General features: G+C 44.8%; 1 protein-coding gene across 1 annotated transcript; it reads right to left on the bottom strand.

Annotated features, from left to right (window-relative positions):
* Positions 1–2782: 2782 nt before the first annotated feature.
* ZNF554 (zinc finger protein 554) lies at positions 2783–14087 on the bottom strand. The gene is given in 5 exon segments (XM_070793155.1): positions 2783–4285; positions 6094–6285; positions 6740–6866; positions 7321–7368; positions 7371–14087. Coding segments are annotated over 5 exon segments (1683 nt in total). The 5' UTR covers positions 7503–14087; the 3' UTR covers positions 2783–3101.
* Between the last annotated feature and the right edge of the window lie 4914 nt (positions 14088–19001).

Below are 19001 nucleotides of genomic sequence, written 5' to 3' on the forward strand. Positions count from 1 at the left end.
GAAAAGGAAAGACATACCCATTTGAATGCAGAGTTCCAAATAGCAAGGAGAGATAAGAAAGCCTTCCTCAGTGATCAGTGCAAAGAAATAGAGGAAAACAATAGAATGGGAAAGACTATAGATCTCTTCAAGAAAATTAGAGATACCAAGGGAATATTTCATGCAAAGATGGGCACAATAAAGGACAGACATGGTATGGACCTAATAGAAGCAGAAGATATTAAGAAGAGGTGGCAAGAATACACAGAAGAACTGTCCAAAAAAATAAAAAAGATCTTCACAACCCAGATAATCATGATGGTATGATCACTCACCTAGAGCCAGACATCCTGGAATGTGAAGTCAAGTGGGTCTTAGGAAGCATTACGGAGGTGATGGAATTCCAGTTGAGCTATTTCAAATCCTAAAAGATGATGCTGTGAAAGTGCTGCACTCAACATGCCAGCAAATTTGGAAAACAGCAGTGGCCACAGGACTGGAAAAGATCAGTTTTCATTCCAATCCCAAAGAAAGGCAATGCCAAAGAATGCTCAAACTACCATACAATTGCACTCATCTCACACGCTAGTAAAGTAATGCTCAAAATTCTCCAAGCCAGGCTTCAGTAATACGTGAACTGTGAACTTCCAGATGTTCAAGCTGGTTTTAGAAAAAGCAGAGGAACCAGAGATCAAATTGCCAACATCCGCTGGATCATCAAAAAAGCAAGAGAGTTCCAGAAAAACATCTACTTCTGCTTTATTGACTATGCCAAAGCCTTTGACTGTGTGGATCACAACAAACTGTGGAAAATTCTGAAAGAGATGTGAATACAAGACCACCTGACCTGCCTCCTGAGAAATCTGTATGCAGGTCAGGAAGCAACGGTTAGACCTGGACATTAAACAACAGATTGATTCCAAATAGGAAAAGGAGAATGTCAAGGCTGTATATTGTCACCCTGCTTTTGTAATTTATATGCAGAGTACATCATGAGAAACGCTGGGCTGGAAGAAGCACAAGCTGGAATCAAGATCTTTTTGTACAGTTCTTCTGTGTATTCTTGTCACCTCTTCTTACTGTCTTCTGCTTTTGTTAGGTCCATACCATTTCTGTCCTTTATCGAGCCCATCTTTGCATGAAATGTTCCCTTGGTATCTCTAATTTTCTTGAAGACATCTCTAGTCTTTCCCATTCTGTTGTTTTCCTCTATTTCTTTGCATTGATCGCTGAGGAAGGCTTTCTTATCTCTCCTTGCAGGGATAGGCAATAATATTCACATGATCAGGTCCAACTTAGGTGGGAGAAGAGTTGACTGGAGATCTCCTTCATAGCCTCCCTTGCTAGTTCCAGGGAAAGGGGAAGAGTCACATGACATTTCAGTGATTTTTTTTTTTTTAAGGGACAATTTGGGAAAAGATAGCTCCCTTGTGTTCCTTCTTTCAAATATGACACTGGCCTAGTATAGCCAGCTCAAGTTCAAATCCAGACCCCACTACTTGCTAGTTGGGTGAGTTTGGGTAGGGTACCTTATTTTTGTTTCTCCTTTTTTAATATGAAGATATGAAAAGTTACTCTCATGCTGTTTTTGAGAAGATAAAATGAGAGAACACATACAGGAGTCCGAGTGGTGCTGGGAATATAGTAAGGCCCCAATAAATGTTAATGATGAGGGTGATGCATATCCACACTCTGGCAACTAGATCTCACAGTTTCCCCCCAGGCCAGCAAAGGTCACTTCACCTCCATGTCCCAAGACCTACTTCATTGTATCCTCGACATCTTGGTATCCATAGTCCCCCTCCAACTGATCACTGAAACTCAGTAACCCTTGGAGTCGTTTGTTTTTTTCTTATTGTCAAAATGATGCTAGCAATACAAAATGAAATGGCAAAGGCAGGAAATCACACATAATCAGACGACCCTAACAAATAAAACTCAATTCTTTTCTCCAGTCACTGTCTACCCTTTTCCCTTGTATGTAACATTCTGACTTCACTGGATAGAATTACACATACTACTTTGCATTCTTTCCTTTCACCTTACAACCAAAGTATTTTCTTTTTACTTGAATATTAATTTTTATTTAAATTTATTTTAAATTGGAGGATAATTGCTTTACATTATTGTGTTGGCTTCTGCCTCATATCAATATGGATCACCCATATGTGTACATATGTCCCCTCCCTCTTGAACCTTCTTCCCACCCCCCACCCCCCACCCCATCCCACCCCTCTAGGTTGTCATAGAGCACTGGATTTGAGCTCCCTACATCATATAGTAAATTCCCGCTGACTATCTAATTTTACATATGGTAATGTATGTTTCAATGCTACTCTCTCAATTCGTCCCACCCTCTCCTTCCACTCATATGTCCAAAGTCTGTTTCTATGTCTGTGTCTCTATTGTTGTCCTGAAGATAGGTTCATCAGTACCATTTTTCTAGATTGCATATATATGTATTAATATATGATATTTGTTTTTCTGACTTACTTCACTCTGTATAATAGGCCCTAGGTTGATCCACCTTATTAGAACTGAGTCAAATGTGTTCCTTTTTATGGCTGAGTAATATTCCATTGTGTATATGTAGCACAACTTCTTTATCCATTCATCTGTTGATGGACATCTAGGTGAGTTCCATGTCTTAGTTATTGTAAATAGTGCTGCAATGAACATTGAGGTACACGTGTCCTTTTCAATTATGGTAGCATTTTCTATCTTAACATACACTCTGCATTGCTATAGTAGTGTGTGAGACAAGTCAGGACCTAGCTAAGTGACCAAGAAAAGCAAAATGATTAAGCAAAATATTAAAACAGATTATTGAAACAAAAAGTTGAAACAGAATATCCCTTGTTTGAACAACTAAATCAATATGGTAATTCTCAGCAAATTCCCAATCCATTTACTGATCTTTTCCAAGAGGGTGGCACTTGTTGGACATAGTTCAATGGCAATTTCTCCCTCTTATAAGGTCCCTTCTCAGATCTGGACTTCAGTGCTTTAATTCAAGAATGAGGACTAAGTCTACTTCAGAAACAGTACCTAAGAGGGGCAAAGTCTGAACATACCCACAGGGTAGAGTGCTAAACAGTACATCACAAGGCAGCAAGCAAGCTCTAAAATCCAACAAGGTGGCAGCTCTGGTAGAAAGCTTTCCCACAATCAATTATTTTATAGGTTTTCTGACTATTGTGAGTTTTCTGGTGTGTGATAAGGGAGGAGCTCTGGCTGAAGGCTTTCCCACATTCACTACAGAGATATGGCTTCTCTCCAGTGTGGGTTCTCTCATGCCGAACCAGGGAAGACCTCTGGCTGAAGGCCCTTCCACACTGATTACACTCATAGGGGTTCTTGCCAGTGTGAGTCCGTTCATGTTGGTTGAGAGATGAACGGTCACTGAAGGCTTTTCCACATTTATTACACTCATAGGGCTTCTCGCCTGTGTGCGTTCTCTTGTGCAGGATCAGGTAAGAACTCTGGCAGAAGGATTTCCCACAGTCTTCACATTGATAGGGCTTTTCCCCTGTGTGGATCCTCTGATGTTGGGTAAGAGATGAAATCCTGTTGAAGGCTTTCCCACATTCATGGCATGCATAAGGCTTTTCTCCAGTATGAGTTCTCAAATGCCGAGTGAGGCTTGAGCTGTGTGTAAAGGCTCTCCCACATTCCTGACACTCAAATGGTCTCTCTCCTGTGTGGATTCTCTGATGCTCACTCAGGGAATGCCTCCGGTTAAATACTTTCCCACACTGGTGACATTCATAGGGTTTCTCCACTGTATTGATTCTGTTTTGTATGGTAATTGCCATACCATGATTAAATGATTTCCCACTTTCTGCATATGCAGAAATTCTCTCTCCCATTTGAGTTCTTTCATGTGGAATAAGGTGAATGTTTTGGCTGAGATCTTTTCCACATTTAATACTTTCACAAGGTCTCTGGTCTGGATATCCCATCTGATGATGGTTTAAGAATGGATCAGATACCAAACTCGCAATAGCTAAGTCATAGTCATAAAAATGTCTTCCTATAGAATCTCGTGATAAAACAAGTTCTGAACTCAGGTTACAGTTTTCCCCAAATTCATACCAGTCAATAGGCTTCTCTTGAGAAAATGCTACTATCTGGGGGTACCCCATTTGCCTCAAAAGCCTCTGGAAGTCTTCACAGTTCCCCTCAGATTCAGTATAACCCCAGTCCTCTCTGGGGAGCTTTGTAATATTCATACCCCCAAGTGGTTCTTCCTCCAAAACCACCTTCTTGTAAACTGACTGTTGGCTTCTCAGTTTAGTCTCCCAATCTGAAATAAATTGAAGGTTGGGTGGGGGGCAGGGGGAAGAAAGAAAAGCAGGACAAAATTATTTTCAACAACAACAAAAAAAGCATTTCCAACATATACAAAGGACCTGTGGATTCATGTTCAAACATCAGCTTTTAACATGGAGGAAGGCAAGGTGAAGGAAAGATGGATCAGAATACTGGTGGAGCAAAAAGTAAATGTGGAAAGAAAGGGGAGAGAATAAGATTGCAGAGGAAATAAGACAGACATATGGCAAAAAGCACATGAAAAGATGCTCAACATTGTGAATTCTCTGGCAGTTCAATGGTTGGGACTTAATGCTCTCACTGCCAAAGGCCTGGGTACAGTCTCTAGTCAGGGAACTAAGATCTTGCAAGTTGTGCAGCATGTACCCTCCCCCAAAAAATTATGCTCAACATCACTAATTATTAGAGAAATGCAAATCAAAACTATGATGAGATACAAGCTCAGTCAGAATGGCCATCATCAAAAATCTACAGATAATAAATGCTGGAGAGGGTGTGAAGAAATGGGAACCCTCCTGCACTGTTGGTGGGAATGTAAACCGGTGCATCTACTATGGAAAACAGGGCTTCCCTGGTGGCTCAGACAGTAAAGTGTCTGCCTGCAATGCGGGAGACCCAGGTTCGATCCCTGGGTCGGGAAGATCCCCTGGAGAAGGAAATGGCAACCCACTCCAGTACTCTTGCCTGGAAAATTCCATGGACAGAGGAGCCTTGTAAGCTACAGTCCATGGGGTCGCAAAGAGTCAGACACAACCGAGCGACTTCACTTCACTTCACTATGGAGAACAGTAAGGAGGTTCCTTAAACAACTGAAAATAGAGCTACCATATGACCCAGCAATCCCACTCCTGGGCATACACCTGGAGAAAACCATAGTTTGAAAAGATATATGCACCCCAATATTCACAGCAGCACTATTCACAATAGCCAAGACATACAAACAACCTAAATTGTTCATTGACAGATGAATAGATAAAGATGCTGTACATATATACACTGGAATATCACTCAGCCATAAAAATGGATGAAATAATGCCATTTGTAGCCATGTAGATGAACCTGAAGATTGTCATACTGAGTGAAGTAAGTCAGAGAAGGACAAAAATATGATATTGCTCTTATGTGAAATCTAAAAAAAAGTGGTAGAAATGAAATTATTTACAAAACAGAAATAGAGTCACAGATGTAAACAACAAACTTATGGTTATGGGGGAAAAGGGGTGGAGGAGGATAAATTGGGAGATTGGGATTGACATATATACAATACTACATATAAAATAGATAACTAACAAAGACCTACTGTATAGCACAGGGAACACTACTCAATATTCTATAATAACCTATATGGGAAATGAATCTGAAAAAGAATAGATACATGTATATGTATAACTGAAATACTTTGCTGTACACCTGAAGCTAACACAAAATATTATACATAAACTAGACTCCAATAATTTTTAAAAAAATAAGAGTGAGGAGAAAAAAAAGAATGGAAGAGGGAAAAAATTATCAATAAAGCAGAGAGGGAAGAGATGAAACAGGAAACACAGGTAGAATTGCTTCCAGAAGGAAAAGGGATGTTTTTCTTTGCACCTAGAGGGTTAGTGGAAGCTGGTTCATGGCAGAAGGTTGCTGGGGGATAAACTAAAGGCACAATGGGAAGAAACAGCCAAGCACCTCAGCCTTCTCCTTAGACAATTAGGGTCTCTGTGGAGGGACCTATGACCAGGAGCCCCCAGACACTGTCCCCATCCCAGTGGGCCATATCTGCCTGCTTCGCACCTGAATATGAAGCTCGCAGAGTTCCTTTCCCTGCCATCCACATGGCTTCTCCTTGCTCCAGGTGGAAAGATACCACTGGTTGAAAGAGTGAATATGCCGTCCACAGAGAAAAAGTGGTAACTTGAGAGGCTGATGCTAGGCATATGGTGCCATCCTCAAAGCCTGAATTGGTTCTCTGGTTCCTCAAGGCTTCTGAAAGAGACATGGGAGAGGTAACACAAAGACCAAGCTAAAGATTGTATTTTCCTAATTTAAAAAATGATCATACACTTCTTCAGAGATACAAATGGCCCAGTAAACACATGAAGAGATACTCAATATCACTAGTCATTAGGAAAACACAAATCAAAACCACAGTGGATACCACTTTATACCTATTAAAATGTCCATAAAATTTTTAAGGGCTTTCCAGGTGGCACTAGTGAAACAAGAGATGTTATCAACACCTCAACTACATTTCTACAGTGGCACGGGCTGCCATATACTGAAAGAATCAGACCATTTGCCCTACAGGAGACATCACAAGCGCAGGAACCATGCATGTCTCATTTACCAGTAAATCCCTACTTCCTAGCATAGTTCTTGACGTGCAGTAGATGCTAAACAAACATGACTTGACGGACACAGAAGGACCAGCTGGTCTTACCCACAGAGGCCAGGTTCCCACAGGTCTCTAGCATCACATCTCTGTAGAGCTTCCTCTGACCAGGGTCCAGCAGCTCCCACTCCTCCATGGAGAAGTCCACGGCCACATCCTTGAAGGTCACCACCTCCTAAAATATCACGATGGATCAGCTCAAGAACGCCCCACCACCACCAACCAATGTCCAGAGAAAGTAAAGTGAAGGTGTTAGTTGCTCAGTCATGTCCGACTCTTTGCCATTCCATGGACTGCAGCATGCCAGGCTTCCCTGCCCTATTTCACCACAATTTAAAAAAATACATATGTGTGCATTTTAAAGAGGATGGCGCCTTGGGGCACCCCTCCCTGCTCTATGGGAGAAACTTCGGGGTCTTCAGAGATGCTTGGAGCCCAGGAAGGAGGCACAGTCCTCCTGAAGGGATAAGGGACCTCCTCCTCATACATAAGAGCCACCTGAAGGCCTACACCCAGACACTCATGACAAATTCTCCTCCTTTCCCAAAAGGCAAGGGCGCTCCATGTCTGACAGGTGTGTCCCTCTGGACACGCTGGGTGCCTTTCAGGGGAGAGGAAGTCCCACTCACCTGGGGCCAGGGGAGCAGGCACTCAGCAGCCATTCTGTCCTCCCTCCTGGGCAAAAGCAGGTTCCTGGGCAGGCAGGGCTGGGAGAGGAAAAATGCAGAGTGAAGACTGGATCTGGCCTGTCCCAGACCCCAGAGTCCTCTCCACCACTTGAGGTCACACATACAACACAGAGGAGAGTCATGGAAGCCAGTGATGTGAACAGAATGAAGGGACAAAGTAGGTGATCAAATATTAATCCCACTAGGGGATTGGAAGTACAAAAACATGGAAGACCCCTGTAGGTTAGTGATTACTCAAGAAAGCAGGTTTGTTTTGAGAGAGTCATTTCCTAGGCAGGTTGATAAGAAGTCTAGGAGTCCCCAAGGAGAGAGGGGTCTGGAATTCTCAAGGAGGAAGAAAGGACAAACTTTTTTTCCTCTACATTCCTTAGGATTATGTATCCTGCTTGAGGACAGTCTCTGGATTAAACCTTCTGGCTAATTCTGTTATCTTAAAATGTAAATTATGGGAGTAGGTCTGGTGAGGTATTTACAACCTCCAGACATTCTTTGGATTCATTGGAGAGTATATAACTCCATTGCTAACACTAGCAAGCGGGTACTCTTTCTACCCCCTTCTGATGTCTATGTCAGAAGCTTTCTCTATCTTCTTTATACTTTAATAAAACTGTATTACACAAAAGCTCTGAACAATCAAGCCTCGCCTCTGGCCCTGGATTGAATTCTTCTCCTCTGGAGGCCAGGGATCCCGGTGTCTTTACATGGTTCAGCAACAACTTTTCAGTTTAGCTACTAAACCAAGTAGGCCTTCTTGACAACAAAACCATGTAACCAGAAGCATGAGACATACCCCCAAACGATAAAACAATGGTGGCATGAGCCCCACATTCTGCCCAGTGAGCTCAGTAAATTAATGATCCCTACAACATGCTCTCTGCACACATGGAAAAACAATCATTTGTGGACCTAGCTTGACCACACAGGGACAAGAAAACTCCCCTGCTCAACCTGGAGGAATAGATGCTGATGATGGAAGCATGATGTCTACTCAAGAAAGACAAAGAAAGTCTTCTTCCCCTCCCCATTTTAAAACTGAAGCCCACTAAGTTCTCACAGCATTTCTCATGTGCCTACTTGTAAGCCTCATAAGCAACCTATTCTAATAAATCACTTATCTATCACTTTGCTCTTGCTGAGTTCTTCTCTGCACTGAAACGTTATCTTTCAGTGGTACCGGAGTTCTACAGAGCCCCCCTGAAATGACACCAATCAGTTTCACCAGGACAAGCCAGGGGTCTTAATGGCTCCATTTTCTGTGGGTTTTATTTGTTTTCTTGGCCATGCTGTGTGGCACACAGTGTGTGGGATCCGAGTTCCCTGACCAGGGATCAAAACCCTGCCCCCTGCAGTGAAAACTCAGAATCCTAACCACTGGACCACCAGGGAAGTCTCAGTGGCTCCATTTTCTGGATGAAGATACCAGAAGATACCAGGTCTTAGAGGCACACAAGTTCTACTGTGAAACACTCTGTACTAGCGTCCCAGGGTGCTATGACAAATGACTACACAATTGGGATGCTTAAAACAGCACAAATTTATTTTCTTCCAGGGAGGTGAGAAGTCTGAGATTTAGGTATGGCAGGACCCATCCCCCACAAAGGCTCCAAGTGAGGGTCCTTCCTTCCTGCAAGAGATGTAAGAGACATGGTTTCCATACCTGGGTCGGAAAAATCCCCTGGAGGAAGGCATGGTAACCCATTTCTTCTTGCCTGGAGAATCCCAGGGGCAGAGGAGCCTGGCGAGCTATGATCCATAGGGTCACAAAAAGTCAGACAGGACTGAAGTGACTTAGCATGCATACACATACTCCAATTAAAAAATAAATTTAAAAAGATAGTAATGAGTATCGCCAAGGATGGGAGACTCTCACACATTGCTAGTGGGAATGGAAAATGGTGTAGCCACTGTGAAAAACAACTACCACAACTACTGAGGCCCGTGCTCCACAGCCCACGCGCCACAACAAGAGAAGCCACCGCAATGAAAAGCCTGTGCGCCACAACTAGAGACAGCCCGCATACAGCAATGAAGACTCACCACAGCCCAAATAAGTAAGTAAATCAGTACAAGTTTTAAAAATAGAAAAGTTTAAAAATCTAAAAATTGTGGCAGCTTTCACAAGATCCATTAGGGACCAGAGGGGATGTGATGCAAATTCTTTTCCTGAGAGCTGGCTCTGACCCCCTCCACGTGGGGGGTGGGAGCTATGGGTGCAGGATGCCATGCTGAGCCACGCCTCATGGTTGTGTCAGGTGATGGGACACATGATACTTTACCCTGGGGAAACATCTGCTGATGGGTGCCCCCTGGGACACACAATACTTAACCTGGGGAAACACCTGCTCATGATAAGACTGGCGTGGGCTGAATCATGTCCTCTAAGTCTTGACCCCCAGTAGCTGTGAATGCGACCTTATCTATAGATAGGATCTTTGCAGAGGTGATTAGTTAAGATGAGGTCATATACCGAAATCAGATTGATTATATTCTTTGCAGCCAAAGATGGAGAAGCTCTATACAGTCAGCAAAAACAAGACTGCAGGCTGACTGTGGCTCTGATCATGAACTCCTTATTGCCAAATTCAGACTTAAATTGAAGAAAGTAGAGAAAACCACTAGACCATTCAGGTATGACCTAAATCAAATCCCTTACGATTTTACAGTGGAAGTGACAAATAGATTCAAGGGATTCGATCTGATAGATAGAGTGCCTGAAGAACTATGGACGGAGGTTCGTGACATTGTACAGGAGGCAAGGATCAAGACCATCCCCAAGAAAAAGAAATGCAAAAAGGCAAAATGGCTGTCTGAGAAGGCCTTACAAGTAGCTGTTGAAAAAAGGGAAGTAAAAGGCAAAGGAGAAAAGGAAAGATATACCCATTTGAATGCAGAGTTCCAAAGAATAGCAAGGAGAGATAAGAAAGCCTTCCTCAGTGATCAGTGCAAAGAAATAGAGGAAAACAAGAGAATAGCAAAGACTATAGATCTCTCCAAGAAAATCAGAGATACCAAGGGAACATTTCATACAAAGATGGGCACAATAAAGGACAGACATGGTATGGACCTAACAGAAGCAGAAGATACTAAAAAGAGGTGGCAACAATACACAGAAAAACTATACAAAAAAGATCTTCATGACCCAGATAACCAGTGGTGTGATCACCCACCTAAAGCCAGACATCCTAGAATGCAAAGTCAAGTGGGCCTTAGGAAGCGTCACTATGAACAAAGCTAGTGGAGGTGATGGAATCCCAGTTGAGCTATTTCAAATTCTAAAAGATGATGCTGTGAAAGTGCTGCACTCAATATGCCAGCAAATTTGGAAAACTCAACAGTGGTCACAGGACTGGAAAAGATCAGTTTTCATTCCAATCCCAGAGAATGCTCAAACTACCGCAAAATTGCACTGATCTCACATGCTAGCAATGACACCCCATTCCAGTACTCTTGCCTGGAAAATCCCATGGATGGAGGAGCCTGGTAGGCTGCAGTCCGTGGGGTCACTAAGAGTCGGACACGACCGAGCGACTTCACTTTCACTTTTCACTTTCATGCATTGGGGAAGAAAATGGCAACCCACTCCAATATTCTTGTCTGGAGAATCCCAGGGATGGGGGAGCCTGGTGGGCTGCCATCTATGGGGTCGCACAGAGTCGGACACAACTGAAGCGACTTAGCAGCAGCACACGCTAGCAAAGTAATGCTCAAAATTCTCCAAGCCAGGCTTCAACAGTACATGAACCATGAACTTCCAGATGTTCAAGTTGGACTTAGAAAAGGCAGAGGAACCAGAGATCAAATTTCCAACATCCGCTGGATCATCAAAAAAGTAAGTTCCAGAAAAACATCTACTTCTGCTTCATTAACTATGCCAAAGCCTTTGACTGTGTGGATCACAACAAACTGTGGAAAATTCTGAAAGAGATGGGAAAACAAGACCACCTGACCTGACTCCTGAGAAATCTGTATGCAGGTCAAGAAGCAACAGTTAGAACTGGACATAAAACAACAGACTGGTTCCAAATTCAGAAAGGAGTATATCAAGGCTGTATATTGTCACCCTACATATTTAACTTTTATGCAGAGTACATCACGAGAAATGCTGGGCTGGATGAAGCACAAACTGGAATCAAGATTGCTTGGAGACATTCCAATAACTTCAGATATGCAGATGACACCACCCTTATGGCTGAAAGCGAAGAAGAAATAAGAGCCTCTTGACGAAAGTGAAAGAGGAGAGTGAAAAAGTTGCTTAAAGCTCAACATTCAGAAAACTAAGATCATGGCATCAGATCCTATCACTTCATGGCAAATAGATGGGTAAACAATGGAAACAGTGACAGACTTTATTTTGGGGGGCTCCAAAATCACTGTGGAGAAGGCGATGGCACCCCACTCCAGTACTCTTGCCTGGAAAATCCCACGGACGGAGGAGCCTGGTAGGCTGCAATCCAGGGGTCACGAAGAGTCAGACACGACTGAGTGACTTCCCTTTCACTTTTCACTTTCATGCATTGGAGAAGGAAATGGCAGCCTACTCCAGTGTCCTTGCCTGGATAATCCCAGGGACGGGGGAGCCTGGTGGGCTGCCATCTATGGGGTCGCACAGAGTCGGACACGACTGAAGTGACTTAGCAAAAATCACTGTAGATGGTGACTACAGCCATGAAATTAAAAGATGCTTGTTTCTTGGAAGAAAAGTTATGATCAATTTAGACAGCATATTAAAAAGCAGAGACATTATTTTGCCAACAAAGGTCCATCTAGTCAAAGCTTTGGTTTTTCCAGTAGTCATGTATGGATGTGAGAGTTGGACTATAAAGAAAGCTGAGTGCCAAAGAATTGATGCTTTTGAACTGTGGTGCTGGAGAAGACTCTTGAGAATCCCTTGGACAGGAAGGAGAACCAATCAGTCCATCCTAAAGGAAATCAGTCCTGAATACTCATTGGAAGGACTGATGCTGAAGCTGAAACTCCAATCCTTTGGCCACCTGATGCAAAGAACTGACTCATTTGAAAAGACCTTGATGCTGGGAATGATTGAAGGTGAAAGGAGAATGGGACAACAGAGGATGAGATGGTTGGATGGCATCACTGACTCAATGAACATGAGTTTGAGTCAGCTCCAGGAGCTGGTGATGGACAGGGAGGCCTGGCATGCTGCAGTCCATGGGGTCACAAAGAGTTGGACACGACTGAACAACTGAACTGCACTGAACTGAGGTCATACTGGGGTAGAGAGTGTCCTAATGCAATATGACTGGTGTCTTTAAAAAAGACACACAGACTTCCCAGTGGTCTGGTGATTAAGACTCTGTGCTCCCAATGCAGGGGTCCAGGTTCAATCCCTGGTCAGGGAACTAGATCCCACATGCCACAACTGAGAGTTTAAATGCTGAAACTTCCCTGGTGGTCCAGTGGTTGGAAGTCTGCCTGCCAATGCAGGGAACATAGGTTCCATCCCCAGTCCAGGAGGATCCCACATGCCTCAGAGCAACTGCGCCTGTGTGCCACAACTGCTGAAGCCCACTCACCCTAGAGCCCATGCTTCACAAGAGAAGTCACCACAATAAGAAGCCTGCATACCACCACTCACCACAACTAGAGAAAGCCCATACATAGCAATGAAGACCCAGCTCAGACAAAAATAAATAAATAAAAATTTTTAATGGGGAAAAAATAGACATGTGACTTCCCTGGTGATCCAGTGTCTAAGACTCCACACTTCCAATGCAGGGGGCCTGGGTTTGATCCCAAGTCAGGGAACTAGATCCCACATGTGCAATTAAAGATATTGAATGCTTCAATTAAGACCTAGTACAGCCAGAAAAATTAAAAAAAAATTTTTTAAAGAGAAACACACAGGGAGAAGGCCATGGGACAAAAGAGGCAGAGACTGGAGTGATGCAGCCACAAGCTAAGAGACACCAAGGACTGACGGCCACCACAGGAGGCTGGAAGAGGCAGAAAGGACCGTCCCCTGGAGGCTTCAGGGGGACCAGAGCCCTGTGACATCTTGATCTATCTGCTCTTGGGACTTTAAATTGCATCTGATGGTAATGAGTTCAGGACCCCCTATCCCTTTCAAGCTCTTTCAACCAATCCACTCCCACCCTTCCGTGGTTCAAGGGATTCCCCCTCCCTTGTGGTTGATGTCAGTGACCCCGTTTGGCCCTCATTTACCTAGGCCTCTGGCACCTGCCTCAGGGTCTTCCCTTTCAGGGTTCAAACCACTGAAACTCTGTCCTTTCTCCACAAGAAAGGGCTGATGAGGGCTTCCTGGCAGGGAAAAATGCAATCCACCCTAGGGAACAGGAGGCATTGGCAGAATGTTCTGCTGCGGCCTCATTCCTGAGCAGGGGTGTCTGGGTACCAGTGGAGTAGACCCTTGATAGCGTCTCACTGGAATCACAATGCTAAGGCTAAGCCAGGGTCTTTCCTCCTTGACACCTACACTGGGGCTGGATCGTTCTCTGAGGGGCGTCCTGGGCATTGTGGGGTGTGGAGCAGCATCCCTGGTTTCATCCCCTCCATGCCAGGAGCCCCCAGGTCCTGACAATCACAGACGGCCTCAGACACTGCCCAGTATCACCCGTCCAAGGGGACAGAACCACCCAAGGTCAGACCTCCTCCCTGGGTTTGCCCAAGCGCCCAATGAGTCTACATGCAGGAGTCTGCACGTTCGGTTTACTCCATATTCTTGTACTGTAACATTAGGCCTCTGAGAGCTCCATTTACCTCACAGCACAGTTTGCCCCCACGGACCTGTCGTGCAGGGGTATTTTCACAGAGTAGGTGCTGGACTGTTTCACAGGGCAGGTGCAAGCTGCCCGACTTCTCTGACTCTTCTTTGCGCCTGCAGTGTGACAGGTGGAGCAAACCCAAGGGTAACAGTCCAGGCCATCCCTCCCGCTAGGGACCCCTCCCCAGACCCCATCCCGACCCCTGATAGCCTAACTACCCGCACAGGCGCGGGGGCCAGGCTCGGGGGCCACATCCTGTCTGCGCGGCCCGGATGAAAGATGCATGGGTGCTGCGGTCCCAGGTGTGGGCGAAGATAACCCACAGCGCAAGCCTAGTCTACCCGAGTCCCGCCGCGGAGGAGGCGCTCAGTGCAGCGTGACCCAGGGACCCGTCAGGACCCGGCCTGCCCGCGCCCCCCATCGGCGACCCCAGTTAACTCACACCGCCGTTGTCACCCGGGGACGCGCGCTCACGATGGATTCGGCAGTGCGCTTGCGCACCACGAGGCCATGAACTACAAGTCCCAGAAGGCTCCGGGAGCGATCCTGCGTCTCTGTCCCCTGGAGGCAGCCGAGTTGAGTCACAGCGCCATCTATGGGCGGGCGGTGTCTCTTCAGGATTGAGATACCTCCTGCCTCAGAGGACGTCCTCATATTCCAGTCGCACACGCCTGCTCTTGGAGCAACTCAGGCGCATGCACAAATTTCTTCACTAAAGGAGAAAATCGAATGGTGGTGTAGTGGACTCCCCGCTGCCACTGCAGGGGGCACAGGTTCGACTCCTGGTCGGGGGACTGGGGCCCACATGCCGCGTGGCATGGCCTAAAAAAAAATAAGGGCGAAAATTCAGTATATTCAGCACTATGACCACCTGATCTGCCTCTTGAGAAATTTGTATGCAGGTCAGGAAGCAACAGTTAGAACTGGACATGGAACAACAGACTGGTTCCAAATAGGAAAAGGAGTCTGTCAAGGCTGTATATTGTCACCCTGTTTGGTTAACTTATATGCAGAGTACATCATGAGAAACGCTGGACTGGAAGAAACACAAACTGGAATCAAGATTGCTGGGAGAAATATCAATAACCTCAGATATGCAGATGACATCACCCTTATGGCAGAAAGTGAAGAGGAACTCAAAAGCCTCTTGATGAAAGTGAAAGTGGAGAGTCAAAAAGTTGGCTTAAAGCTCAACATTCAGAAAACGAAGATCATGGCATCCGGTCCCACCACTTCATGGGAAATAGATGGGGAAACACTGGAAACAGTGTCAGACTTAATTTTTCTGGGCTCCCAAATCACTACAGTTGGTGACTGCAGCCATGAAATTAAAAGACGCTTACTCCTTGGAAGGAAAATTATGACCAACCTAGATAGCATGTTCAAAAGCAGAGACATTACTTTGCCAACAAAGGTTCGTCTAGTCAAGGCTATGGTTTTTCCTGTGGTCATGTATAGATGTGAGAGTTGGACTGTGAAGAAGGCTGAGCGCCGAAGAATTGATGCTTTTGAACTGTGATGTTGGAGAAGACTCTTCAGAGTCCCTTGGACTGCAAGGAGATCCAACCAGTCCATTCTGAAGGAGATCAGCTCTGGGATTTCTTTGGAAGGAATGATGCTAAAGCTGAAACTCCAGTACTTTGGCCACCTCATGTGAAGAGTTGACTCATTGGAAAAGACTCTGATGCTGGGAGGGATTGGGGGCAGGAGGAGAAGGGGATGGCAGAGGATGAGATGGCTGGATGGCATCACTGACTCGATGGACGTGAGTCTGGGTGAACTCCGGGAGTTGGTGATGGACAGGGAGGCCTGGCGTGCTGCAATTCATGGGGTCGCAAAGAGTCGGACACGACTGAGCAACTGATCTGATCTGATCTGATGCCTGAGACATAGATTTGCCAATAAAACAGTAATAACATTATTAGCTATTATTTATTAACACACTAGCAAATCTATAGGCCACTATATAGTAAACTTATTGTTTTAATGATAGTTTATTAGTAATATTAATATATTGATTTATGTTGTGGTGGTGGTGATTTAATCACTAAGTTGTGTCTAACTCTTGTGGCCGCATGGACTGTAGTCTGCCAGGCTCTTTTGTCCATAGGGTTTTCCAGGCAAGAATACTGGAGTTGCCATTTCCTTCTCCAGGGGATCTTCCTGAGCCAAGAATCGAACCCAGGTTTCCTGCACTGCAGAGAGATTTTTTACCGACTGTGCTACCAGGGAATTCCCTAGATTTATGTCAGTAGTATTCTATTAAATAATAAAACTACCACGGTTAATATATTAATATAAGTTGGTAATATATTCTTAAAACTTGCAACCTCCAGAATGGTGAAAAGCACATTGTTGGTGAAACCAAGTCCATGGTCATTTGTTATAGGGTCCTGAATGATCTCAGACAATGTGCTGGACGATTTTTCAGCCCCTTTTTCAAACTGACTTTTCCAGGCTTAGCCCATGACATGGAAGGTGTGCTGCCTGGATTCCTCCTTCAGGATTGAAGGTCCTATTCTTCCTGCAGCTGGAATGCTGATGACCAATGTGAAGTGAAAGTTGCTCAGTCGTGTCTCTTTGCGACCCCATGGACTATACAGTCTATGGAATTCTCCAGGCCAGAATACTGGAGTGGGTAGCCTTTCCCTTCTTCAGGGAATCTTCCCAACCCAGGGATCGAACCCAGGTCTCCTACATTGCAGGCGGATTCTTTGCCAGTTGACCCACAAGGGAAGCCTTGCTTAGTTAAAAATAATAGGGACTTCCTTGGTAGGCCAGTGGGGGAGAGTTCGTCTTCCAATGCAGGGAATGAAGGTTCAATTCCTGGTTGGGGAATTAAAAGCCCACATGCCACGGGGCAACTAAGCCTGTATGCTGCAACAAAAAGATCCCGCATGCTGCAATAAGACCTCGTGCAGCCAAATAAATATTAAAAAACATATATCATTCTAAATACAAAGATTAAGAGCCACTATCATTATCCCTGTAATCCATAGATACTTCATCTGCTGCTAATAAGGCATATTTATTGACAAAACTTCTTTCTCTGATTCCCCACTCTGTGTGCAGCTAGAGCTGAGGTTCTGGGTTCATGAAGACCCCTCAGTTAGGGAAACTCGTCTGCTGTTTCAACTACATCAGTCGTCCACATAGGGGGATTTCCAATCAAACAGGTAGGCACCTGCAGAAACATTGTCTCTAACCACCCCAAACCTTCCCCAACCATCCAATAAAATGTCTTGGACTTGCAGTGTCATATGTATTCCTTTAATCTTATACTGATTGTTCTTTTATTCGCTCAGTAAAAAGACTTCCTGCCAACCCATCATTATAATTATTAGGATCTCCTTTCTGTTTGGAATGTTCTCACCACTGCCTAGCTAACCCTACCTAATCCCTAATCAGGAATTCCCTATTTCTGAAATGTCATGGAACATGAATGCAATCAGCTTGACTTAAGAAGCCAAAACTCTCAGACAGGAACAGACACAGGAAGTGCAGCAATGACCTGGGAGCTGTCCAAGTGCTGAAACATGATACAGAATGAGACAGGGTGTCCATTAAAAACTGTTTTGCAGGCGTGCTTTCTAAATCGCTTGTCATGCCCGACTCTTGTGACCCCATGGACTGTAGCCCACAGGCTCCTCTGTCCAAGGGATTCTCCAGGCAAGAATGCTGGAGTAGGTTGCCATGCCCTCCTTCAGAGGATCTTCCCGACTCAGGAATCGAACCCATCTCTTCTATCTCCTGAATAGGCAGGCGGGTTCTTTACCACTAATGCCACCAGGAAACTCCAAGAATTGTTCTACCCTGTAGTAAAATACATCTGGGCTTTCCTGGTGGCTCAGTGGTAAAGAATCTGCCTGTGAAGCAGGAGACTTGGGTTCGATCCCTGGGTTGGAAAGATCCCCTGGGGGAAGAAACAGCAATCCACTCCAGTATTCTTGCCTGGGAAATCCAATGGACAGAGGACCCTGGTGGGCTACAGTTTGTGGGGTCACCAAAGAGTTGAACATGACTTAGGGACTAAATAACAACAACAAAATGTACCTATGTTCTAAATGGATATTGAGTCCATCAGAAAACTGTTAGGGAGGACTTCCCTGGTGGTTCAGTGGTTAAGATTCTGCTTCCAATGCAGGGTGCATGGGTCGATCCCTGGCCAGGGAACTAAGATCCTGTATGCCACATGGTACAGCCAAAAAGAATTATATATATATATATATATATATATATATATTACATATAATCAAATACATTGAATTTTTAAATCAAAGTTATGTGCAGAGATTCACTGAAGGAGATCTAATGCCCTCTGCCTACGAAATTTATCATTTTGGTAATGACCATGTCAATTGTCTTTTCATTCTTTACCTTTCACTCAGCAGATATACAAGGTTTGGAGCAGCTTTTATCAAACCTGACTTCTGACCCTCTTTGGATGCATAACTCTGGGTCAATTCCTTTCAGTTCAGTTCAGTCGCTCAGTCATGTCCAACTCTCTGCAGCCCCACGAATCCCAGCACACCAGGCCTCCCTGTCCATCACCAACTCCTGGAGTTCACTCAAACTCACGTCCATCAAGTCAGTGATGAACATCACGTCCATCCAGCCATCTCATCCTCTGTCGTCCCCTTTTCCTCCTGCCCCCAATCCCTCCCAGCATCAGAGTCTTTTCCAATGAGTCAACTCTTCGCATGAGGTGGCCAAAGTACTGGAGCTTCAGCTTTAGCATCATTCCCTCCAAAGAACACCCAGGGCTGATCTCCTTCAGAATGGACTGGTGGGATTTCCTTGCAGTCCAAGGGACTCTCAAGAGTCTTCTCCAACACCACAGTTCAAAAGCATCAATTCTTCGGCGCCCAGCTTTCTTCA

Source organism: Bos indicus, chromosome 7, assembly GCF_029378745.1.
Source record: "Bos indicus isolate NIAB-ARS_2022 breed Sahiwal x Tharparkar chromosome 7, NIAB-ARS_B.indTharparkar_mat_pri_1.0, whole genome shotgun sequence".
Classification (NCBI taxonomy): domain Eukaryota; kingdom Metazoa; phylum Chordata; class Mammalia; order Artiodactyla; family Bovidae; genus Bos; species Bos indicus.